At 40.4% G+C, this 25,584-nt stretch overlaps 3 protein-coding genes across 3 annotated transcripts; 1 reads left to right on the top strand and 2 right to left on the bottom strand.

Annotated features, from left to right (window-relative positions):
• Nucleotides 1-200: 200 nt before the first annotated feature.
• dipk1b (divergent protein kinase domain 1B) lies at nucleotides 201-4,020 on the top strand (the record flags this gene model as incomplete). Its single annotated transcript, XM_080047333.1, has 5 exons — nucleotides 201-269; nucleotides 1,223-1,357; nucleotides 2,490-2,597; nucleotides 2,915-3,091; nucleotides 3,208-4,020. The coding sequence occupies 5 exons, from the start codon at nucleotides 201-203 to the stop codon at nucleotides 4,018-4,020; spliced, it is 1,302 nt and encodes a 433-aa protein (XP_079903459.1).
• Nucleotides 4,021-12,582: 8,562 nt separating this feature from the next.
• mrps2 (mitochondrial ribosomal protein S2) lies at nucleotides 12,583-15,423 on the bottom strand. The gene is made up of 4 exons (XM_080046375.1): nucleotides 15,298-15,423; nucleotides 14,950-15,066; nucleotides 14,745-14,865; nucleotides 12,583-13,985 (listed from the first exon to the last, which is right to left on the bottom strand). Exons 1-4 carry the CDS (start codon nucleotides 15,320-15,322, stop codon nucleotides 13,442-13,444), a joined length of 807 nt encoding a protein of 268 aa, XP_079902501.1. The 5' UTR covers nucleotides 15,323-15,423; the 3' UTR covers nucleotides 12,583-13,441.
• A 266-nt stretch (nucleotides 15,424-15,689) lies between these two features.
• Nucleotides 15,690-25,142, bottom strand: ppp1r26 (protein phosphatase 1, regulatory subunit 26). The gene is made up of 5 exons (XM_080046757.1): nucleotides 24,782-25,142; nucleotides 18,455-21,729; nucleotides 16,483-16,597; nucleotides 16,188-16,273; nucleotides 15,690-16,106 (listed from the first exon to the last, which is right to left on the bottom strand). Exons 2-5 carry the CDS (start codon nucleotides 21,658-21,660, stop codon nucleotides 16,067-16,069), a joined length of 3,447 nt encoding a protein of 1,148 aa, XP_079902883.1. The 5' UTR covers nucleotides 21,661-21,729; nucleotides 24,782-25,142; the 3' UTR covers nucleotides 15,690-16,066.
• Between the last annotated feature and the right edge of the window lie 442 nt (nucleotides 25,143-25,584).

Genomic DNA, 25,584 nt, shown 5'->3' with positions numbered 1-25,584 from the left:
TTATTATGAAACCGTAAAGACCCCGTGGTGTCAGTGGCTTTGCGTTGTTGCGGTAATAAGAAGAGCTGATGGGAATATAATTGTGGCATAATATGCTGCGCGCAATTGGGGTTTGTTTTTTATTGGCGACTCATGGCGTAGGATTTGCTGTAAGGATGTGATTTTGGTTTCTCGCTGCCGTTGCCTCCACACGGTCACTCATGATGCCCAGGGCTTTGCGAAGGCTGGTCCATTTGGTGCTGTTCTGCCCTTTGTCCAAAGGTCTGCAGGTAAGAATGGACAGTAGGATGTGCATGATGTCAGTATGCTTCTGTTTAGGTCAACACGGTAAATAACCCGCATACATCGATGCATGTCCAACTACATAAAGGCAATAATATAGCCTAATATAATACTGATGGCCTCTCAGTCAACATGCATCACAAAATGTCGCGAGTCTTGAAATGAGAGGATACATATCAACATATTAGCCATCTTATGTCTTAAGGTCAAACCAAGTGACCAGCTGTTCGTCCGTTTATTGTTGTGGCGTGCACGTAGGCTATTGGCCTACTGTTCCGGTTATTTTATTTAATTTGTGTATTTCCAGTGTTGGCATAACTGCCTTATAAATGTTGTGGTTTTTCACATTAAGAGTTTTCATCAAGATACTTCAAAATATGGAATGCATTGTTGAAAGTGTAAATGGAGTTCACAATCTTAATTGCCTGTGTCCCATTACAAAAACAAAACAAAAAAATCAGTGTAGTTTTTTCCAGGTATTATATGTTAATATAGCCTAATAAAATAAAATAAAGTGCAATATACAACACCTTAAACAAAGATTAGAGAACAGTTTTAAATACAAGTTGCACAGTGATGCATCAGTAACACTGTAATAATTGTATGTAATAGTCTAGGCCTATCAGACACAAGGGCAATGTTTTTTTCTTGTTTCAGCAGGAATACTTTTATCTTAAAGATAATTTTTCTGATAATGTTTTTTTTTACTTGAGTGATGGAGATTTTGAAATCCGAGACTGGAGCATTTTCCAATTAATGTATCGATCATAATACTTGTTTCACTTTCATCGCTTCGTAATGGCTATCTTCTTTTTTTGTACCGAGATCAAGTTGCCGGCTGTTCTTTCAGTCTATTTTTTATTAGATGGTCTTCTCGGCTTACTGTTTTTCTCCTCTTCTCCAACATTCTATCACTTGCCTCCTCCCAAACCCCCCATAGAGTCGTCTCCCGGCCATTAAGGTGAAGTACCTTCTCCTGGCGTGGCTGGGCATCCTCGTCGCCAGCTGGGTCGTCTACATGCAGTATGCCTCTTACTCTGAGCTCTGCCGCGGGCACGTCTGCCATGTGGTCATCGTAAGTATAGGCTCTGAACACTGTGACAGACCATTTTTTAAACTTTTCATATGATGGTGATTGGAAAGGAAAGGCCAGGGGTCAAATGTAGGTTACCACATCATTGTGCTGTAGGCCTATACAACCATCTCTGGCAGGGCCAATGCTTCCTCATTGATTTTTAGAACAACATTAAATGGTTAATTTGTTGCAACTGAATACATGCTATGATCAGATTTCAGTTTCAGTGGGATATAAAACAGTACATGGGCAAATCAATACAGAATGGATCTGTTTTCAAACTAAAAGTAAAATAAGATGCAATGTCATACAGTATGTTTCATTTATTTATGGGTGATTGATAATAATATCATATGTCTACATTCAGGCACATTTTATAATATTTCTGATTTTGTTTAGGGTATTTGAAACCAGTTTGTTGAATAACTAGCTGTGTCAACAAAATGCATAATAGTCCTAAAACAGTAACAGTTGAACAGAAGACAAGCTACATTGAATAACAAAATGTTCCAGCTACCGCCATTGAAATTCATTGACACATACATAATGTGCAAGATCTTAAAGAAAAGCGGAATATGACAGGATAACTGGATGGGAGGACTGCGTTTTTGAGGAAGAGGGCTGCTTGGTTTGGCCTCTTTCTGGGTAAATACACAGCAGCCTATGGCTCTTGCTACCCTCCCGTTGTGCCCAGCTGTTTCCAGTGCTGTTGGTTTTGCAGAGAGCAGAACAGGCCTTGACATTTATCGAGACACAGAGGAACATGATGGTGTTTAAAGGGATAGATCTACTCACAGTAATTGATGCACGATGAAAGATCAATGATGTAACCTCATTACAACAAAATAATCTGATCTTCACAACAGTGTGTGTATGTCTGCATGCACATGGGTGTACAGTGTGTGTGTGTGGCGGCTTAGTTTTAGACTAATAAACAGATAAATAAAACCACAATAAATGACCTATGTAAGAACTTCGGCTTTAGAGGTGCTGAGTTCTCAAATGAGGTACACAAATAAAAATTAACCAAAATCTTGAAATGCTCAACGTATGAATAATGGACTTAGAGATACTTGGAGGTTCACCTATTTACTGTGTTAAATGTAGAGCATTTCCTGTTTTCCTTTTGCAGTGCGATCACTATAGAAGAGGCATTATCTCAGGCTCGTCCTGCAAGGCATTGTGTGAAGAGAGATCTCTGACCCTGCAGCACTGCATGTCCACCTCCTCCACACATCAGGTAAAATAAACACACACACACACACACACACACACAAACTAACTTTAACGATAAGTCAAACACTTTCAATGTAGCCAGATGTTACTTGCTTGTATAGTTAATGGTATATTTCTCTCAGTGAAAGATTCTAAAACAAAAACACAATATTGCCTATAGCTTTTCTTTATGTTTTGGGAAATATAACTCTGAGACAATGTGGCATCATAACCAAACACAAATTTCACAAAATTATACATACAGTGTCATTGATGTGATATTCCTATTTAATTATTAAAATGATCTTATTTGTCACTTTTACCATGTTTTTACACCTGCAGGTGTACAGTGGACTGTGGAAGGAGAGACCCGTTGTGATAAAGTGTGGAATTGAAGATCCGCTGAAGATAGATGGGGCTCCAGAGTCTGTACTGAGACAGGAGATGACCTTATTCGATAAACCCACTCGTGGAACCTCCATGGATGAATTTAAAGAGATGCTGCACAGTTTCCTTAAGGTTGCTTCCCTCAGCAATTACACATTATGAAACATCATATCTAACAACACGCACACCAGGAAATTGAGTTTGTGTAATGTATCTAACTAATCGTGTTGGCAACCTCCTTCTTGCAGACTAACCTTGGTGATCAGCCATCTTTGAACACTTTGGTAGATCGGGTCATCAACCTGGCTGATGTCAACCAGGACGGCAAAGTGTCTCTAGCGGAGGCCAAATCTATCTGGGCTCTTCTCCAGATCAATGAGTTCCTCCTGATGGTGGCACTGCAGGAGAAGGAGCACACCCCAAAGCTGCTCGGCTTCTGTGGAGACTTGTATGTGACTGAACCTGTGGGCCACAGCTCCCTCTACAGACTAGAGGTGCCTCATTACCTGGAGGCCCTGGTCCCGGAGGCCTTGAGCTCCAACGTGAACCACTGGCTCGCACCAGCCTGGCCCCGCAGAGCTCGCATCACCATCGGCCTGCTGGAGTTTGTGGAGGAGGTCTTCCACGGTTCTTACGGGAGTTTCCTGATATGTGACGCCAGTCCTCGCCACGTGGGCTACAATGCAAAGTACGACTGCAAGATGGCCGACCTGCGCAGTGTGGCATCCGAGGCAGTTGTGCGGGCATATTTGAAAGGGCGGCGCTGTGAGACTAACACAGACTGCACCTATGGCCGAGACTGCACGGCCACCTGCGATCGGCTGGTGAAACAGTGTAATACTGAGGTTGTACAGCCCAATCTCGCAAAGGTGTGTGTGCTGTTGCAGGATTATCTGCTTTTTGGAGCACCGTCAGACCTCCGTAAAGATCTGGAAAAGCAGCTCCGCACTTGTGTCACACTCAGCGGTCTGGCAAGTCAGATGGAGGTGCATCACTCGCTAGTCCTTAACAACCTGAAGACACTACTGTGGAAGAAAATTTCTAACACCCAGTACTCGTGAAAATAAATACTTACCAAATGTTTTATTACAGAGTACTTTATATATTGACTGTGAATAACATGAAACTGTGAAATAAGGAATATAAAATATGAAAGAGTAGATTTTGACTCTCCCATGAAGCCTGATATTTTGACAAGGAAATTCATCTGTTTGGTCATATTATTCTCAGGGCACTGCCTGTTACTTTATTTGTAAAATAATCTGTACTGTAATACTGTGCCTAGTGGAAACAAAATGTCAAACTGCGACAGGGTGTGATAGTTTTTGTAAATTTGTAAATATAAGTGGAACATTGTTGTTTCTGTGTATAAATGAATATGAATCTCAAGCAGAGATAGTATACCGGTAATGGATGGAATAATGCTTATATACAGTAGCTCTGAATTATCACTCATTTGATATTAAACATTTATTCAATTCAACCTGAACTGTAGTTGTATAGGACAATCAGACATGGTTAAAATTGAACATACTTCTTATCCCTGTATGCACTTAAAGTGGTTCAGATTATTGATTTTCGACAAAGTGTAAATAAAACTGTGTTCATCTAAACTGGGGAGCTGTGTCAAAGAAGTTAGAAGTCAAAGGTCAAACATTGGAGAATGTTCCCTCTGCGAACTCAATCAGCCTCAATGGCCTTTTAGACCACTTTGAACACTGTCATGCTTTTCAGTTCTTTCCTGTGTTCGGACTTAAAAATGTATTAAAAAACAGATGGATGGACATATAGAAACTTTTTTCATGGCCGTTTATTTTGAAAATGTATTTATTTTTAAGTCGGCCTTTGCTGCTAAAATAACAGCTTTTACTGGTATACCGGTACTTTATCAGATGTGTGGCTACTAAAAACTATTTTTTGTTTCCTGGCGTAAAAACGAATGGTTAAAAAAACAAAAAAAAAAACTGTAGATTGGCAACTGTTGCTACGACGCAGATTTTTTATTTATTTTTGTTGGTACTATTTTGGGGGCTGAGCTTCTGGAAGAAAGTTCCTTTGATCTCTGAGTCGGCTATTTTGAGGGTCGGAGCTTCGTAAACATGATTCCTTTGATGTCTGAAGGTCCTTTAATCTCGGGTACTTTGATGTCACCTGACAATAAATTTTAACATTTGAGGGAATTCCTTCAGTCAAAACATTCTCGACCAACCAATACGACCAGTTTGTGAAAAAAAAGGCAAAGGCATTGGTGGTGGCATAAATCTGGTCGTGTCTGCTATCCAATCCGGGCGACAAACTCCCTCAGTGTTTCGCCGAGGTTCTCGACGTAACAGACCAGGTCGTGAGTGTGAGCTCAAAAAGACTCACGGACCTGATAGGTAAGGAGATCGCAGACAGCGTCAACTATGCCCTCTCCTGCAGTCTGGGCAGGGCGGAGCCTATTGTCAATCAGCGTGTCATTGTCCCCCCCCCCCTCCCTGCCCCGCAGACTTAACAATATTCATCTGCAGTCCCTTCACCTGTTTTGTAATTGACGTAATATAAATTAAAGGTCCAAAACGTACATTTAAATGTTTATTTGAATAAACGTTTTTGGTTTGCATCAATATACATCTCCTATACAACCATCTTTAATGGCCACTATCTCAAAATGTTTATTCAATGCTCTGAACCAACAATCTTAACTCCTCAAGAACTTACATCAACAAAACTTTCCATAATAATTCTTAGCATTATTCTAAAGCTCATAACAGGATTTGATCATATGCTGTTTATTGTCTGATTTATGATTCTCTTTTTTCTTAAAAACATGCAGAAATGGTAGGACCTAGGCCCTACAAAGTGTTATTTTATTTATTGAAAAAAATGTATTTATAAAATGAAAAAATACTGAACCCATATTCTGTTCTGTAAAAGCTTTGGTCAAAAATAGGTTGTAAGAAATTAAATAAAGATTTTAACTCTGGCTATATCCAACATCTAGATGTTTGTTTTTTAAAGATCTGCCAATGTACACATAATAAGTTAGATATTGCAGAATTTTATTTAAACATTTCACTAAAAGTTGTTCTACAAAATGTATTTTTAATGTTAGTATGATCATGATATCTCTAAGTTAAAAATGTAATCCTATTCGCCTGCCATAGCCAAACAGACCTTTCCGAAGCCTAGCAACTGTTGCTTAGCTGACGTCACAGTTTAAGGGGCGTGACTTACGGAACAGTGGTGTCAAACCTGACATCATAGATCAAAGACAACAGTATGCCTATGATTTATGACATCATGTTTGACATCATGTTCCATTCAATGATGACATCACAAACCTTATAAATAGGACCAAAATAATTCATGTGACATCACATTCTTTTAGCCTTTATCTTTTCAGATCAGTAAGTGAAAACAAAGCCAAGGAGATCACCCAAGACAATGGATCATCATATGAAGACAGTCAACATGAATACAACAGCAGAGGAACCGGCAGTGGAGATGCCACAGCTTTGCCTTGATACTGTTCGACCATTGATCGAATCCTTTCTTAAAAGGATAACAAGTGAACAGTGGAGACTGTTAGGGTTAGGCACCTGCGATGACGCCACAAAAGTGATGTTGGCTGACCTGCTGTTGGACATAATAACAGCAGTGTCCAAATCATTGTTTATGGCTCTTAAGGGCAGGGAACTGATGGTGTCTGAGGAGGTTGTGCTGTCCAGTCTGGACAACAAACTTTCTCAGTGCTTCGCCGAGGTTCTGGACATTAGGGAGGAAGTCGTGAGTGTCAGCTCTAAACGTCTGACAAACCTAATTGTCAAAGAAGTAGCAGAAAGCATTAACTCTGCCATTTTCAGCAGCGTGTGCAGTGGGAGGCCTGTGATTAATGAATGGATCACTACCCCCGGCATACTTAACTCCATGGTTTACCATGCCTGCACTATGTTAAAGGCATTCACTGACAGGATTTACTTTTTCTGCTCATCCCGACCAAGTAGAAAGGGATTGAGTCAGGACGCCTCATTGCACACGGTCTGCCTGGGAGAAGTAAGGCTGCAACCCATGGAGTTGGCAGGAAAGAGACAAGAGATGGCGGACAAGGTCCCAACAGAGGATATTGTTGTGACAGCAACAACGAAAACTGTCCTTGAAATTATTAGAAAGGAGGTAGATGAAATTGTAGAACCTCTTTTGGAAGGAGTGTCAGAGAACAATTGTGAGATGCTACAAGCAGAAACCTCTACGGAGATAGAGTTGATTGCAGATGAAATTACACAGGTAATTGTGGAAGTAAGTTCGGAAGCGGTAGACCTTGCCGATTCTAATTCCAATCAGCACAAACAGCCTTTGAAGGCAGTAGGAGGTAAGATGAGGACCCTTTTAGCAAAACGCTTTGCCAAAGCGTCAATACAACGCATAGTGGCACAACTGAAGACCAAGTTCAACCTTGAGTCCAATGTTGACTGCAGGAGGTCGATGCAGTCACTCACAACAAGAGTTGACTCTTTGCTTCTTAAAGCGGATAGTGACACACAGGATGGGAATGAGGTGTGTGTATTTCAGAGGTTCAGCAATTTCTCGGGTGATAATGTGTCGTTGTTCACGCAAGAACTTAGCAATCTTCTTTATAATCACATCATAGAGTCAATAGTTCCCGATTTTACCACAGGACCAATTCAAATAAGTCAAACTTGCAGCACAGGGTCTGCTCCTACGACCCAAGCTAATATGTTCTTTGACGTAAGGAACAAAGTGTTGTGTTTCCTGGGACTGATGGGCTGGTGGGTGAACACCCAGGTTGGCGGCCACAGTAAAAGGGTGACCCTGGCTTTGATGGACGCTGAGCCACTGCTACCAACCAAATCTCCAGAGGTCATCACTGTAATGGTTGATGAGCCACTGATAGTAACACAGGAACCAGAGGTCATCACTGTAATGGTTGATGAGCCACTGTTATTAACACAGGAACCAGAGGTCATCACTGTAATGGTTGATGAGCCACTGTTATTAACACAGGAACCAGAGGTCATCACTGTAATGGATCCTGAGCCACTGATAATAACACAGGAACCAGAGGTCATCACTGTAATAGATCCTGAGCCACTGTTAGTAACACAGGAACCAGAGGTCATCACTGTAATGGTTGATGAGCCACTGATAACACAGGAACCAGAGGTCATCACTGTAATGGTTGATGAGCCACTGTTAGTAACACAGGAACCAGAGGTCGTCGCTTTGATGGATCCTGAGCCATTGGCACCAACACAGTTACTGGAGGTCACCGTCGTGGAGGCGAGTGAACCTTTGGCAACTGCCCCTGTTCAGGATGTAAAAGAACAGGAAGAAAAAACAACCACTGCTGCAGTATGTGCCTCAGTGTGTGAGGAGAAACAGGCCGTACCTGTTCGGGATTCAACCGCACAGGAAAAAGAACAGGCAAAAAGAAAGATGTCTGTAAGGATACTGGTCGAGAAGCTGGTCACAAGGACATTCAACAAAGCAGGAGTCAGCAGGATCATTGGTGAACCAGAGAAAATCCTCAAGCGTCTCTTCCAAAGCATATGGGCTGAAGTTGAGGGTACAGATTTTGTTATCACCCCAGACACTTACAAAACCCTCGACAAGGCCATATTCAACGGCCTGTGTAAGGAGTGGGGCTGTGCGGAGATGGTTCTGGTTGCAATGAATTTAGGGGAACCAGTGCTAGAAAAAGTCATGGCCTCATTGTTCACACATCACCTGACAGCACCACCAATGTACAGATGCGGCCTCAGCAGATTATTTTCAAATGTGTGCAGAGTCATGTCTAAGCCATTTACTAGAAACAGGTATTAGGTTAAGCAGGATGTTACCATCATGTCGTGTAGGACATGGGTTCTTAGGGCCACCTCAGTGTAACATAATAGGGTTTACTCCGGGTGCTCCGGTTTCCCAAAACCACACAGCAATTAGTCAATAGCTATTGGTTTTGAATAACAATAACTTGTTACATCTATCAATTCATTGTCATCAATTTATCCGGGGTCAGGTTTGTGGGGGTAACAGCTCCAGCACAGGACCCCACCAAAAAAAAGCATTGCTGCATCTTCGGATCCTCCTCCTTTAGGGGCAAAGTCATCGATCTCCAACCCTTTACCATCATTCAGCCTTCAAATGTAAAAGTAGTGCAAAATAAATTCAATACAGAGCTCAAGTCCTGCCTCAAGTCCAAGTCAACTATCTTCTCATCTACTTTTACCATCATCTGGGGCAGGACTTGGGTTCTAAGGGCCACGTCAGTCTAACATCATAGGTTTAACTCTGGGTGCTCCGGTTTCCCAAAAAAACAGACAGTAATAAAGACACCAGCTATCTGTTTCATTAATAATAACTTTTAACATCTTGTTCAATAAAATTGCAAAATAATTTTTTTTTTGCTTTACTGTCATCATTTCCAGTCAGAACTATAAACTCATTCAACTCAGACTGAAGATCTGCTCATTCAGTTTCACTCATAAATTTCAGTTGAGAAGAAATAGGTTTGTCTTAAATGTATTTGATAATATGTAAAGTACGTTCTAAGGGTCAATTACAAAGATTTATTCAACACAAAAATATCATGAGATCTACCAGTAGACTGCAGGGGTAATAGCGATGCAACATAAGTATTTTGATGATGTTACTTTTGATGACTGAAATAAGCAGTCTTGGGACTAGGCGATGTCAGCAAAGTGGTTTTGATCAAATCTTTCCAACGTGTTAGTCAAGCTGAATAAAGTTAAATAAATTACACTTGTTTACATTTTACCTTTTATTGAATACTTTGGTCAACAAAACATCCCTTTAAGGTTAATGCTGCTGGCTTGAGACATGCCCAATCATTTTGAGGCATGTCTTGAGGAATGTGTTTCAACATGTTCAAATGTAAAATGCTCTCTTTTCACCATATCTTCAAGACAGACATACGTATCTGCAGATGGCTCTAAATGTCTCACCTCAGGAGGACCAGGACTGGTATACAACCCTGGGAAGACAAATCAGTACAGACGTTTGGTTATGTTGGTTTTCCAAATTCAACAATCATTTAATCTTTATTATATACAATGTTCTGTTGTTACACTACACCACTCCAAATCCCCGCTGATGTAGGGTTTGAATTCTGATAGTAATGTAAACCTTTTATTCTCTGCCACCTTATGACACAGGCTCAACACAAAGTTGGACTGCAACGCCTCAAGGGGCATGTTGAAGAAGGGTGAAGGAAACAGCAAGTTATGTTACTGGTCTGCACCTTTCCAGGCATCTCCACTGCCGCTCCACAGGGTTCCCTGGTCCATCAGCAGTGAATGCAGGGCCGGTACATGATGAAAACCTTCAGGAAATAATCAAATGTTTTTTTTTATCCTGTTATGTGCCTATTAAAGTCTATTTAGCTTCAAATATGGCTGCACAACTTATTTTTCAGAATAACAAGGACCTTTTCAATAGAGAATAATTGAATATGCATGGTAGTATAGTTGATTTAACATGGATTGGGTTCTCCTATAACCTTTTTTTTTTAGATAGAAACTATGGACTTACAACAGTCTCAAAACCAATAATCAAGAAAAAGTTTTAATTGATTAGACATTGAATGTGAATAGTTCAATAAAGCTTCAAAAATTAAATATATTAATGGCAACTTTATAGTGATTTTTTTTACCAACCTAGCCCTCTATCCACATTAACGAGAACAGGAAATATCCAAATGTAATGCTCCCAGTTAGCAACATGCAAATAGGGGCTACAACAAAGCACAGTCCAAACCTATTTTGCCTATTAGAACCAGAGCAATCAATATGTTAAATGACAGAGAAATAGATCAATTCCTTCATGTGCACGGCTCACGCAAACAGTGGGTGGGGAGTCGGGGACACTTGTGATCCAGTGGGAATGATGGGAATTCATGCCAACTCAGTATCTGGCCCGGTTCCATACTCAAAGCCCACTACACAGTGGAAATTGAGCCATCGTGAGCCAATGACTTACTTTCTGCCCACTTATTGCACAACAGAGGCACTGCAGCCAGAGTTGTGTCTCAAGGGGCAATATTAAACCCTACGGTGTCCGCTTACAGAGTAAATATTGAATAAGACCAGTTACCATGATCTGAGGAGCGGACGCCTCAATGTCCGAGATCAGCTGTCCTCATGATGGCAAAGACACACATCTTATCGTCCCGTGTGTGTACCTGCTAAAACAAGAGACATCAGAAGGCAGAGGAAACAATACTAATTCATAACCATTTTAATATTTTTACGTACCAAAGATCATCCATTCCATTGGTCCATTAACATTTGGTATCCACAAAACTGAGCTGGAGGCCACATCTACAAATTAAAAATTAATGTAGAATAAATTCCTCAAGATTCTAACTATTTTGACATAAAAATAATAACAGCATTAGCCTATAAACAAAACTTCATGTCACACTGTGGCTATGAATGTTACAGTATATTCTGAAATATTTCATATAAATTGTTACTGTTGCTGGTTTCTTACTCACCACCACCACAGCAACTTTCTGTCCATTATTTGACCAGACACTCATATGTTTATTGAATTTGATTTAGAGCATTAATCACTTATAATAGACAGAAAATTATTTGACAACAATGATTTAAGGCAATAATGGCCCAGATTTAGCCTAGTGGTTCCTGCTTCAGAAATGGGATTTTTCTTCTGATTTTCGTTTTATTAGGCTATTCAATTTATTATTTCAATATAATTTAAGTCTTGGAAAACTGGACAGTCTATACAACGTTTTAAACTATGTGATACGACCTGAAATAATAAACGAAGTAAAGGAAACTCTTTTATTGTGATGCTGGTGAACATGAACTTATGGAATACAGCATTCTACTAAAAATAGCCTGTTGCTTACCACGTGAAAGGCAGGTTGCCCAAAGAGGGAAACTATTAACTAAACACAAGAAACAGTACTTGGTCTAAACATTTACCTGAAAGTAAACCTCGACTGTGATTAACATTACAAAAATATTTTAGCTATAAATAAAGCTTATTGGAAATCTGCGTCGCGTTCAGTTGGTTAAACCATTACAATGAAATAAATACCAAAACAAATGTAACTCGTGTTTTTCTCAGTAATATACTCCAAAGTAAAATAGAACATGTATTGATTTTAGTCACATACTCGGATATTCCCACTCACCATGGTGACCTCGCAGCTGCTGCTCTGCAAAGTCGATACAGGATCACTTGTTGTACAGCTACGGATACCGAAAGTAACCAAACTTCATCGGGCTATACATAGATAGCACACATTAGTCTCCTGCATTTGCAAACTGCGACCCTTAAATCCACCAAGAGTGTTGTGCCATACAAACAATTTCTAAAACATGACGTCAATTGGATAATATTTTAGTTTAACTGAGAGTTTTTGTCCAACTACCAAGATAAGTCCTTAGTGGAAATTAGCTATGTCTTCCGTATTATATGAAACTAAGGCACCACTATCTTCATCTTAAGAGTAAATGGAAGCAAGCACAGACTACACTGCAGTCAAGATGAAGATTTTCTTAGAAACGGCTATTTAGTACATTTTATTGATATTTAGAGTACAGTCAGTGCACATCCCAGTTTAAAAAAAACCCGTTTAGATTACCATCATCTTGCATGAATAGACATTTAATAGCCCAACCCCAACTGCAACATACAAACTTGTGAATAGTTGAAAGAAAATCAATCTTTGTACTTTTCAGTTGATTATTATATTATAAACATTCTCTGGTTCGATCTTTTTAGATGTGAGGAAGTCTGGCTGGTTGTCGATTTTGATATCGCAAATTTGACGTGTTCAGGATCTATGCTCTGTCAGACAGAAAAAGCAATTTCAAGATGTCGTTCTTGGTTCGTTAAAATAATTTTAGATGTGCATTGTAAACACTATTGCCATTGTCTCTCTACAACATACTTTGAGTAATCAAACAGCGTCAAAATCGTTTGAATACACAAGCTAAATTAGTACCAACATTGACTCAAGGGTACTTCAAGCCAAGAAGGAAAAACCTGCACGAAACTCAAGACACTGATATGGTTTGCAGTGGTTAATAGTTATTTGCATTGTTTTACAACCAGTGAGCGTGAAAATGAATGCAAAAGTAACTCATTGTGCTGATTTAGAATAATAGTCAAGGTTCTGTCTATCTATGTCAACAGAATTTCTTTATCAGTGGTGCAAACAAGTACATTTGAACTAATCTGGAGCAACATTTATTTTGAGGGTTTATTATAAGAAAAATGTTAAATAAGAATCAGAAGACAATGTATCACTGAAACAAGATTCATTAATATGTGATATTTACAATTGCAGTCTCAACACAACAAGACAACACTGTGCCCAACACACTAGCGTCAGATTTCTACCAGATACATGATGACGGGGCGCAGTGGACGGTGTTTTTCAGAACTATAACATATTTTTTTAAATGTCTCTTATTGAAGTCCATTGTGTCATTAGCTCGGCGTGGAGGGCGCTGATAAGCTATGCAGCAGCTCCATCTGTCTCCTCTTGTCCTTGGCACGGTTGATGGTCATCTTGAACAAGCGACAGTAGAGCTCGATGGCAGCGGGTGTGTCGTCGTTCCCGGGCACCGGGTACGTCACCAGGCTGGGGTTGCAGTTGGAGTCCACCACGCCCACTGTGGGAATGTTCATCTTTGCAGCATCTCTGATCCCCACGTGAGGCTGGAATACATTGTTGAGAGTGGAAAGGAAGACGATGAGGTCCGGTAAGCGGACTCCCGGGCCGTACTGGATGGGGGCGTTGGTGAGGAGGCCGCCCTGCCAGTAGCGCGTGTGGGCGTACTCCCCACAATCCTTAGCGGTGGTCTCAACCAGGTGGCCAAACTGCCGTCGACGGGTGACAAACAGTATGATCCCGCCACGATACGCTACATGGGCGGTGAAGTTCAGGGCTTGTTGAAAATGCTCCACTGTCTGGTCAAGATCAATTATATCTTGGTCCAAACGGCAGCCGTAGAGATAAGGCTCCATAAGCCTGAGAAAAGGGAGAAATCATATAGTAAAATAGGAAATTGATGGTTATGAGTGGAATGTTTAAGTCACAGCAGAGTACAGTGCTTCAGGTTTCAGGGCTAGAGCAGTACCCTACTTTTAATATTGCCTTATTGATTTGTCAGTAGTCACTCGATCACACAAACAACGGCTCACACCATTTTCTGTTACGCTCTACTTGCTTGCTGTGGTAAACTTATGTTAGTGCATGAAGCTATTGTCAATACTATTCGAACATTTCCTGCATAGGTTTTGATGTAAAAGCAGGGTGTGATTTTATTGTGAGAGCACTTTTGGTTGATTGATATAGAAAAAAATGAGACATCGCAAAACCTTCATTTGAGGCAATATTAACACTATTGCTGCAGTCTGTCTGGGAGAATAACACCAATATAGAGGGAAGCCTGTTTTAGAACTGTTCTAGCCCTATTAAATTGCATTGGATTTGAATGTGTTTTCCTCAGCATCAATAGGTGGAAATGGACTATGTACATTTTAAATGAACATTTGATTTATGTTTATTTCTTCACTGCAACAATGATTAAAGTATGGTTCCACCTCTCTCTCTCTCTCTCTGTATCTAGTTATTGAAGTAAAAGTGTGTGTTACATTTACATTATGTGACTGAATGAACAATTCCAAATCGAATGTCAATATAGTTCAAATCCCCCTGAATGACAAGGACTTCGAGCATCAAAATTGACTTCAATAGTTTCCTCTAAGATGTGCACATCATACCCACCGGTGCCTGCAGCCCTTTTTGTGGCCAAGATGCACTCTGGCGTCGAAAAGGTCTTTCAACGAGAAGAGTTCAGACACACGGAAGAAGTCTGGCTTCTCCAGCGGAAGCTTCATTATTTTATCTAAATATGAGGGAGACATTGTATTGATGAGAGTCTAGGATAGGACAGCATTGTTCACGTCGTCATATACACTATTTGGCTCACCTGAAACATCTTCATTTTGAGGTGGAGGCGGTTTGATGGACGCTGCAGTGGCATAATGACTTCCGCCACAAGAGTAGCCAAAGGTAACAGCCCGCGAGTGTCGGAGCCCCAAAATACCTAAATATAAAGACATATATATTGGTCAAAAACACCTGACATCAACTTGTAACAAGGGGGTACTGCTAGCTACTGGCGTTAGCTGTAAGCTAAGTTGCTAATTTGTCAGTAAGGGATGACAACCTTAAGACCAAACAATGCTACAATAGCTTTAATATTTTCTGACATACACTCAGAATATTCAGACGATACCGTTACTCTGTTGAAAATTAAAAATACTTATGTGTATACCTCTTGTCATCGCCCGGGCGGCCATGCTTGCTTAAGAACCATGGAAGGTCAGCGAACTGCGCCTGCGCGTTTGTAGTCGAATGCCGTAAAGGTCATATTATGTCGTGACATTTCCTCAAAACACTGCAATGCCCATGATGCAATTTTTTTTAAACTTCAAAACTTTATTGTAAAACATGTACAGCACACGACTGCTCATTTGTAATTTAGCTATGAATGTATACTTTAACAAAAACCAACGTTATTCCAAAGGAATAATTCATCAATTTGAACAAATGTTTGGCAAAAATACTTTTATCATAAAAACGTATATGAATGTATATTGTATAAATGAAGAATACAATCTATCCAGTTCAGGACAAGCCAATATGAGTTTTTAAGAACAGCAACCAAGTAAAATCCAAACACTAATATTTCATCAGCAACATGAACTTTTTTGTTTGTAAAGACGTTTGGTTAAATACCTACTCTGGGGACTTTATTTTTAGTAAAAAAAAATATTTAATGCCCTTAATTGAATACATAAACAACTAGGTGAACATTAACTGTCTCTCACAGGACAAAACTATTTCCCCATGGAATCCAACTAAAAGCAATATGTGCTGTAAAAAATTAAATAAAACTATTAATAATAAAACGATATACACTATAAACTTGCCACTAGCCTGCAACAGCAAAACAAACATAAACATAAAGTGCAAAATAATTATTCAGGAACAGACTGTGATAACAAACATCTATATGCATGTTTCCAATACAGTATGAAGTATTATTCTGTTATGCTGCGGAGGTTTCGTGCTGCATTCCCCCTGAAAGAGATACAAATAATTTCAGTTGAGAATGCTTTTATTGGACTGTGGAGAGAAAATTACCTGGGCCCCATCACATACCTGTTGACTGTCATGAACTGTAGCTTTCTTTTGACACGTTGCACACACTTGTTCTGCACAGGAACACGACTGCGAGAAGTTACGCCCTGCAAGCATCGTGTAAAAAATATATCACACTCTCTGGCTCTGGACAATTTTGTTTTCCTTTAACAAACTGCCAGACTAAAACACTATTCTCAGTGCCATTTATGGGGCTACTGTGTTTAGCAAACATGTAACAGAATATCCGGTTTCATAGTAAAAAGGGATTCCAATATTGCGCCAAGAACTGTGATGTTTTCTAACTTAATTGTACCTTCTTGCTTTTTTCAGTCAGGTAGCTCCTGCTGTACATGCTGCTTCTCTCGTCTGTGTTGAGAGCTATGCAGGGGCTGATGGTGATGCCAGGGTCAATGGCACGTGACAAAGACCTGGGCAAGGCAGAACAGGACACACATCAAACCAGTTCCTATGCTTAATAATAATAAATTCCAAAGTCCATCTTCAAGCCAATGAACGTAGCCTGTAAATATACATTGACATCAACCACGAAGAGTGTTACCATGTGTTAAACAATGTCACATTATTAATGAGGAAGACCAATTGTTGCTCAGATTCCACTCTTTAATACACAGATGCACTTAAAAAGACACAGCAAAAGTTTTTTTTTCCCGAAAGAGTAAAAGAAAAAAGAAAAGAAACACTTCTTACAAAATATTTACAAAACCTGGCAATGCACAGCATGTTCAGTAACTTTATTTTGATAAAGAAAAATAAATAGCCTTTTTTTCCCCACATATGAAATTCAAGAAAACTTTTAACATGATAAAGAAATGAACACACTAAATATCAAGTTTAGCAAGACATAGAGCAGTAGTTGTGTGGCTTCTGTGGAATCTGGAACGGCATTTGAGTAAGTCAGATACTGTTGTAGTGGCTGTCATCAACAACTGAACTTTACAATGAACTAAGGGCACTGTGTATGATGAAAGAGTATGGTTAGGTATAGTTTCATATCTCCACGGTAGTTATTGAATTATTGGTGTGTGGTATCAACTGGTGCTCTCAAATAATCTTTAAAAAGTTGCCTATTAAGGGTCAATAATATAATCTGTTCTCACAGTGTACCCTGGCCTTATTCTCTTCATGTGCAAAAGTTACTAAGGCCATTCTAAATCTGTGGTGAACAGCAGCCACAGATAAAAACTATTTAATGGTGGACAGGGTACAATCTGGTAAAGTGATGATAAACTGTAATATGCTGTGTTTTATGACATGGCATCTGACCCTTTTTTTTAGAATAAAGGATACAAAAATGTGAATTTAAGAGGATTAGTATATTATTATAGATGTAATAGAAGCATTAATGATAGTTTAGCCATATTGCCCTACTCTGCACAAGTTTCCCAGTATAAGTGTTGCTCCTAATAAAGCAACGGAAAGTAAAATATTCAAATGTCTCGCATTGTCCAATCCCAAAATCCCCAAATAAGTGTCATTTGCTATCATATCATAGTGTTTGAGTTGAGCATTTCTGCACGAAAATGACTCAACAATGAATCAATCATCAATATAGTTTGCGATGATATATTTGGATTTACCGTACAACAGAATGTGCATGGATACTTTCATAAACAATTTTTTCTTCTTTTATTGACATAAACCTAATGAAGGGCACTGTTGTAAATATAACAATAATGATACAAATAGAATTAGTTTTAACTTTTGCACTTAAAAAAAAGTATATGACTTTACCTTCATATCACCAGTAAATGTGTAAGATAATAGAATAACAGCATGTATTTTCACCTTGGTAAATTAAAAAGATACACCCGAATTTCAAGTAGTTGACTTAACCTTTAATATCTATTTTGTCAAATTGACTTGTTGGTATGATTGGTCACTCCTTTTTACATAAAACGTGAAAGATATTTAGGACAATGGCATTTTCAATAAGAAAGTATTCTGCACTCTGATGAAGTACTACCCATGCAGTCTGCCTCTTATACCAATCCATCCCTGTATTGCTTTTCAAAGCTGTGATATGAATTAAGCTGAGTATGATGGCACCATTATGTTACACAGATGTATAAATGTACAAACAAACAAAAACAAAATGCCTTTTTTGTCTTGTTTTATCGTATTAACAAACATTCCCTTGGAGCCTATAAGTAAATTAGCGTGATTGGACCAGCTTTTTATTTATCAGCAGGGACCGATTAAGAAACAACCTTGTATAAAATTGGATTATGATGTTATGGGACATAGTGACCAAAGACAATACTTACAATGTGGAAAAGCCCTGGTTCTTCTCTGGATTTCCCCTGTGGTCTGACTCACAATCTGCCTCATCTATAAATTCTTCCGCTGTCCTTTCTAGGTGTACTTCTTTATCGTCTATCTTCACGCTCTCGCTTTCAACTTTTATCTCACTAAGCAAGTCCACTCTCTCCTTTCCCTCGCTCCTTTCCCTGCTTCGAACTTGGACATGGTTGGTCCTATTAGTTTCCAGCTCAACAAAAACACTCTTGTCCTTGGACATATGCACCATACTCTGCATGTCTCCCTGTGTAGGGCACTCTGACCTGAGGCCTGGCGTGGCACTCCGTATATAGGAAATCCTTGGCTGCTGCTTGGCAGTAGACAAAAGACTTAAAACAGGGGTTTTGAACTTAGTATTTACAACTGTCTCTGTAGAGCAGGGAAAAGCTGCTCTGCTGGTCCTTGCAGAGGACCAACCACTGACTGGAGTCTGTAATTTAGGGCTGACGCCTCCGCTCGGATATGATGGGGTTGCCGATGCAGTCTTGCTGATTTTCGACGAGGTGATATGGAATGCAGTCCGATCGAGAGCCCTAGTGTCAGTAGCGGGGAGTCCAAAGCTCTGACGCCACTTGATTGACTCCGAGCGGGAATGAGAAATGTTAGGAGTCAAAACTGGTGGAGCTTTTTCTGGTTGTGGGGTGAGATCCTGAACGTCGCTTCTCCCAGTGTCGAGCCTTGTTTGCTCGGTTTTAGCAGCCCCTGCCCCGTCCGCCGGCTCCAAAAAGGGACTGCAGGACTGGGCTGAGGACCGCTGTGACTGTGCACTGACAGTAGAGTTGCTTGCTTGTAGCCTTGGAAGGGGCTTACTAGTCAGCAGAGATCGTACAGACAAAGGACTGATACTTTTAATTGGAATTTCAGCCAGCTGATTTTCCTGTTTGATGTTTTCAACCTGAAGTGTGCTACAAACCGAGGCAGAGCCGTTCCTGGAATCATCACCTTCTTTACTTTTCTCTGCAGTGGAAACTTTGGCCTTCTCGGCCAGAAACTTTCTGATCTCTAGTTCAATGCTATCGTCGCTGTCCACAGAACTGCTATCTTCCTTTACTGTACGAGCGGTACTAAGAATCTTCATGGCATCTTGACCCTCGGTTGCTTTCAGTTTTTCTGTTTCGCCTTCATGCAGACCATGATCTTCAGTTTGTTTATGTTGTAAAATGTCCTTTTTATTCTTATGTACTTTTTTCAAAGCGCTGTTCTTAGAAATAGGATCAGGTTTGAACTTTTTGGTCTGTGAAACACTTCCCGGCGTTGGTTCTTCGTCCTTGAGGCACTTCCTTGGTTTCCGCTTTAAGTCCCTGTTTTTTTTCTTCACCTTCTTTTTTGTCTTGAGCAGGTCTTTTATAGCCGTGTCTAGGTCCTCGTCACTGTCAAGCGAACTGCTCTTCTCTCCACTTTTCTCTGTCTCGTGTAATCCAGTTGTTAGGTGCATTCGACTTCTCTGAGAAAACCCCAGTGGGCTGGATTCTTTTCTGTGCTCAGATAAAGGTTTCAGGGCGGCCTCTGCAACATTATCGGTAGATGAAATGGTGGAAACGTTACAGATTTCCTCTCTGCTTTTTCTTCTCCTTGTCAAAGACAATTTTGAAGGGTTCTTTTGGGTTGCAACCGGCTTTGCTTTCATTTCCTCTGAATCATTCATATCATTAGGCTCTTGAGCCACAGCAGAGCTGGGTGGCTGTTGGTTCATTTGGGCCTTCTGTTCCAGAAATTTCCTGATTTCTTGCTCAATCCCATCTTCACTATCAATTGAACTTCCATCACTTTCTATATCTGGGCCGTTGTCAGGAGGCAAAGATTCGGTGGGAGCACAACTGCTAAGTCCAACACCGGGATGGAAGACCACAGGCATAACGGTTTTTGAAATGTCCAGTATTGCCTCAGCACACATGAGCTCTGCAGGTGTACTAGCCTTTGGAGGTACAGGGGTAGGTTGTTCATTTAAACTGTTTACTTTAAACAAAAGCAAACCATTTCCTTTACCTTTCGAGCTCTCTGAAAGTTTGTTCTTGGGTACGGAGGCAAGCGATGGAGGGGGTTGATTAGATTTCCCTTCTTTCTCCATTCTGTTCTTTTTCTTCTTCAGCTTGTGTTTCTTCATATTTTCTGTGCTTGTACTTTCAATAGCGTGTATAACTGACTTAAAGGGCTTTTGCTTGGGTAAGAATGGGGTCAGGACACTCTTCTCCTTGATCTGCTCAAGCTGGTAGCAGCGAATAGCTTCTTCAATCCCATCATCGCTGGTGGAGTCGGAGTCCTCTCTGATTTTGAGTGAATTGAAAGCTTCCGGTTTGTTTTGCTGCACCTTTTTCTCTAACTGGTATCTCTGAATGGCCTCCTCAATGCCGTCATCACTACTGGAATCATTTGAGTCTTCTTCCACCTTAACTTTGAGCGGGCGCTGTACTTTGTTGAGGACGTTGATTGTTTTAGATGAGCTCTTGGTTTGCTCTTTGGGTAGGACAAAAGTTATTGTTTGCGTACATGTACTTTTATTAGAATCCAATTTCCTAACTGCATCGTCATCTAAGGAGGCCTTGTTTTTGATATACTTTTTGATAGGTATAGTAGCTGATGCTGTGGCAGTCTCAGCTTTGACACTTTTCGGAAACTGGTTACTTGCGATCATAATTCTATTGCTGTCAGAGTTCTGATTGGAAACCTCAGGAACGGGCGAGGTTTTCCTGGGAATTTTGGATGGTTGGGGAAAGGCGAAGCACGGCTCCGGCTTGCGTTTGTGATCATCCTTTTCCTTGAGGTATTCCAGTATCGCCTCCTCAATTCCACGGTCCACAGAATCATCGCTATCAGAGTCACTGCTCCCGTGGTTGATTTGGGAGGAAACGTGTACCGGTCTGTTTTCAGTGGGGCCTTTAGTTTTGGACTTGGCTCCCACATAAGGACCCATCGCGACCTTGCGGACTTGGGGATGACCGTCTTGACCTGATGGCACATTTCCCTCGATCTCGTCGGCCATCTCGAGTGAGGACTGGGAGCTCCTGAGGCTCTCTATGATCATCTGGACCTTATTTGCGATAGGTGTGCCTGTGGTGGGCAAGTCGTTGTCAGAGTCATTGAAGCAGATCGGAAGGCTATAGCCTCCGGGTGGGCCACATGTTCTCCATTCTGTTTGCGTCGCTGCGACAGGAGGTACATTCATCAAGTACATTCTAGTGAAGTGAGGTGAGATCCTCAACCATTGGAGTGCGGCTGCCTCCGATCAATCACATTGTAAGATCTAAGAAGAAAACAGAAAAGACAGTGGACGTCAAATCAAACTACACTGATAATTATGGAAGAGTAATAGGGTCACAGGATAAAACTAATAGGAGTGGACGTGGAAGTTCGAAGCCGTCACCATCTTTTTAGTTCTACTTTATTCTTGAATTTTTTTTCCGTCTCTATTCACAAAATTGTATTCCAACTTATTATAGACATTTCGGCTTTATTCGTGAAGTGGATGAAAAAAACAAAAACTTCATCCACATCTTTTTAAATCTCTTTTTATTAAACATTCTACCTGATTTCTCTAACAAACTATTCTGATAACATACAATAATGTTCGATGTGTCCACAAGCTGTATGTTTTGTAATTGCTGACAGAGCTACAGATAATGCTGAAATGTATTACTGTTTCTGATATTACTACCACCCAAGTCTTCATTGTTTATATAAACAAATGAAGACTAGGGTCCGGTGGTCATTATATCAGAAACAGCAGTAAAATATTATACACTGTATAAAATCTAGGAGTTGATACCGACAAATTAATTTTGTCAGCTACCTTCCATTTGATTTAACTATCAGGTTCAGATAATAAATAAGGTAGTATTCCCAATCCATACACATCAACATATAAACAGTAGTGTCCGCTTCCACTAAATCTATGAGTGTCTACTCTACTTATTCAATTTCTAAACCCTTCCTCACGCCAAAGTCTATCAGAAGGGTCAATACTGAAAGCTTTGCAAACAGCTACACAACCTGGATGCGCAGCCAACTAAGCACACTCAGTGCTCTGCTACCATCCTGTGGAGGAACTCAATGTGAGCACTCGGCAGTAGCAGGCTGTGTGTTATCATGTAAAATTGTTTCTGGGACATTTTCTTGTTGTGTTCTGCTATTTTCGGACGTGGCCAGTAATCATACAGCTAGTCCATGGAAGGGATTTCACTCACTTAGTCCAGTTGTGTTATAAACCACAACTGGACACTGCTAGGAATTTAACTGAAGTAAAAGAAGGCAGTTATGCTGGAAGGCTTTACAAACACTTCCAAACCATTGTATGACATTGTTGTCCTAATGTCTACTTTAAGTTGGCTTTATAAAAAAATGTCCAACTTAAAAAGCCCAGTTACCTACAGAGCCCATTATATTAATCAAAAAACAGCAGATGCGAATTTACTGAGCCTTGAAGGTATTAAGGGAAACAATTAAAATAAATTGTGCACGCAAATTAGTCAATTATACCCTTGATTTAATGTAATCTTCAAAACTGTTACTATTAATAAATTGTGGATGTAGGAACTAGGAAGTGCATTTACAGGTTGTTGAGGATAGTCCATCCATCTATTAAGGAGCACCCAGTGTCCGTGGCTAGCTGGCAGCTGTGCTTTAACACAAATGTCAAATTAACGGTATTAAATTGTCATGTTTACCCAATTGGTCTTCGTCCCGTCAACACTCCCTCATTCAGTTTTAATGTGACATTGGACATTGTTAAGCTCTCCTCTATCGACAGCTCTAAATGTGCAAACACCCTGCTGTGTAATGCAATACAGAATACATTCTGAAAAGGTGTCACGCATCACAGCATGAGCATGCAGGGCCATGGGAGGCAGCTCAATCACCAGTGGAAAATGAATTAATTGGAAAGTGTCTAGTATTATAGGCCTATATTATTGGATTAGTAATAGCCTACTGATGCATTCAATGTGTAAATATATTTTTAATTGAGTAGCTGTTGAGATTAAATCTTATTTGCTAGCCTAATGAAAAACAGTGCAACATATTTCATAAGGTCATACTTTAAAAAAAATCTTAATCAACAAAGTAACAAAAACATATTAATTTAAAGTAAACTGTTGTCTCATTGGTTCTTGACCAAATGCACTTTGCTACTTTCCACCACTAGGGTGATACATCCTTTTTTTGGATTACGTGGATAGGTTTCTAAAAGTATTTTTTTCCCTTGAAAAAAAGATAGTTTTTTGATATAATTTTAAAACTGATTTTACGAGACTGCATTTTGTTTGTGTTCCGTTACATGGTGCAAACCCAATTTTTGCAAACACATCCAAAATTTGGTACCTGCCAGGATCCGTAGATTGAGATATTGGACGGTTATGTGCCACCTGCACCAGGCTACGACTACGAGACTTTCCTGTGAATAACCTAATGACCATAGTTTAACCCTGCAACGGGTAGTAGGCTATAGTTCATCGAGGAAAACAAGCTGGCTTTCGGACACCCAGCCACTGGAGAGCCACCTTCCCCAAATACAAAACCTCCGGCTCAGGGGGTAATGGACATACCGACCACAGCCTGACACCAAAACACAATATGCTCAACTGCTAACCTGTCTCTTATATTATTATAAAACTGCTTTACCCTTGTAGAAAGGTGCTAATACACAACAGGAAACCAGGAAGGGTTCGCAAAAGACGCCCCGCTGAAAAAAATGCCGAGAAGCGGATAAACCGAGCTAAAAACGGAGCATAACGTTCGTATGCCAACTTTGTTTGACATATCATGTGTACAAAGAAAGTTTCAACACATATGCCAACATTAGTGATTAGCATTCGTCGTATTACACAGTCAACGAGATGTTGTTGGGTGTATTTCCCATCCCGGACGCTTCCCTTGTTGCAACGGAGCGACCCCGGATGTCCCCGTAACCGTCTAGCGGCACCGACTGCACTGATGCCCGGCGTGCAGCGTTAGGAGACTCCGCAGAGCAACCATGTTTCTTGGTGCCCGGCCACGGTTGTCAAAACCAACTGTATTCGGTCAATAACAACGCTAAACGAAAGTAAATGCGTTTGACGCTTCAATATTAAAGACTATGGTTAAGTATGGATTTGTTTAGTGCGAATTGGACGAGATGGAGGGAAACATTTGGGAGGGATACCCGTAGCTGGTCGGCGACTTGAAAGACACAGGCGGGCCTCCCGGCTGCTGCAGCCCCGGCATTTTCTCCGGCAAAGAAAGCCTTTGTATTGAGCCACGGCGTACACCATTCCTCGCATCGGCTATTCCACACAAAACACAAGTGTACAAGTTTAACTCACCTTGTATGTGACACAACGCAGATGCTACAGTAGAAGTGTGTTCACCGCTGCGTTGATTTGAGCGGTTTGTGGAAGCCGTCGTGGAGATATTTCAGCGTCCGTCACCGAGCTCACAGTCACCGCCTGAGAGCTCTCCACGGCTCGTCCCCCTCCGCTCCAACCAACCGCCGGGCGGACCAGCTTCCTTAAACCCAAAGTCCAGCCTAACGAGGACCGTTTCAAATATGGCATCATCTGGCCTTTTTTGTTGTTGTCAATAAACATTTACATTTTAAATGACTGTATTTTCCATGAGAACATCACAAAACACAGTGATAAATCTAATTGGGATATTAATGTTGAATTAATGAAAACAGGCTTTTCCGGGAACAATTAAGTGTGCATTAACCCTTTAGAATACTTTTTTTTTTAACAGTAGGCTACCATAGAGACTTAGTGATACAGTAGCCTATCACTCGCCTTTTTATCAAAAAGTGTTATCCCCCATTTGGCAGGTGGTTTCGATTAATTAGGCAACTCCCAATATGCTTAATAATGATAGGCCTAACAGCTGTAGGGTGGATGGAAATCATAAAAATTTTGCAGCAGTAATTCAGTGTCAACTACATTTCTGCACAAGCTATAGCTAATTTTTTTAGATATTTTTTATAATGCTTCTGAAGGCTAAATCCCTATGTGTTAGCCAAACACATCTTCACCTTAGTGTGTACAGTGTGCTATTGTTTTTAATATGATTCCAGTCAATGCAGACGTTAAAATATCATTCTGGTTTCAGGAACATGTAGCCTATTATTTTTAGATGT

The sequence above is a fragment of the Ammodytes marinus genome, assembly GCF_949987685.1.
Source record: "Ammodytes marinus genome assembly, chromosome: 18".
Classification (NCBI taxonomy): domain Eukaryota; kingdom Metazoa; phylum Chordata; class Actinopteri; order Uranoscopiformes; family Ammodytidae; genus Ammodytes; species Ammodytes marinus.
The sequence above is the reverse complement of the archived record's forward strand: the minus strand, read 5'-3'. Positions and strand labels throughout refer to the sequence as shown.

What these genes read in the sequence shown, in the direction of transcription:
- ppp1r26 (XM_080046757.1), bottom strand. Translation starts at nt 21,660, where the DNA reads ATGTACTTGATGAATGTACCTCCTGTCGCAGCGACGCAAACAGAATGG. An exon ending in TGACTGAAAAAAGCAAGAAG is followed by an intron (nt 16,274 to 16,482) that starts GTACAATTAAGT and finishes CGATGCTTGCAG; the next exon opens with GGCGTAACTTCTCGCAGTCG. An exon ending in CAGTTCATGACAGTCAACAG is followed by an intron (nt 16,107 to 16,187) that starts GTATGTGATGGG and finishes TATCTCTTTCAG; the next exon opens with GGGGAATGCAGCACGAAACC.
- mrps2 (XM_080046375.1), bottom strand. Translation starts at nt 15,322, where the DNA reads ATGGCCGCCCGGGCGATGACAAGAG. An exon ending in TCAAAATGAAGATGTTTCAG is followed by an intron (nt 14,866 to 14,949) that starts GTGAGCCAAATA and finishes CCTCATATTTAG; the next exon opens with ATAAAATAATGAAGCTTCCG. An exon ending in AAAAAGGGCTGCAGGCACCG is followed by an intron (nt 13,986 to 14,744) that starts GTGGGTATGATG and finishes CCCTTTTCTCAG; the next exon opens with GCTTATGGAGCCTTATCTCT.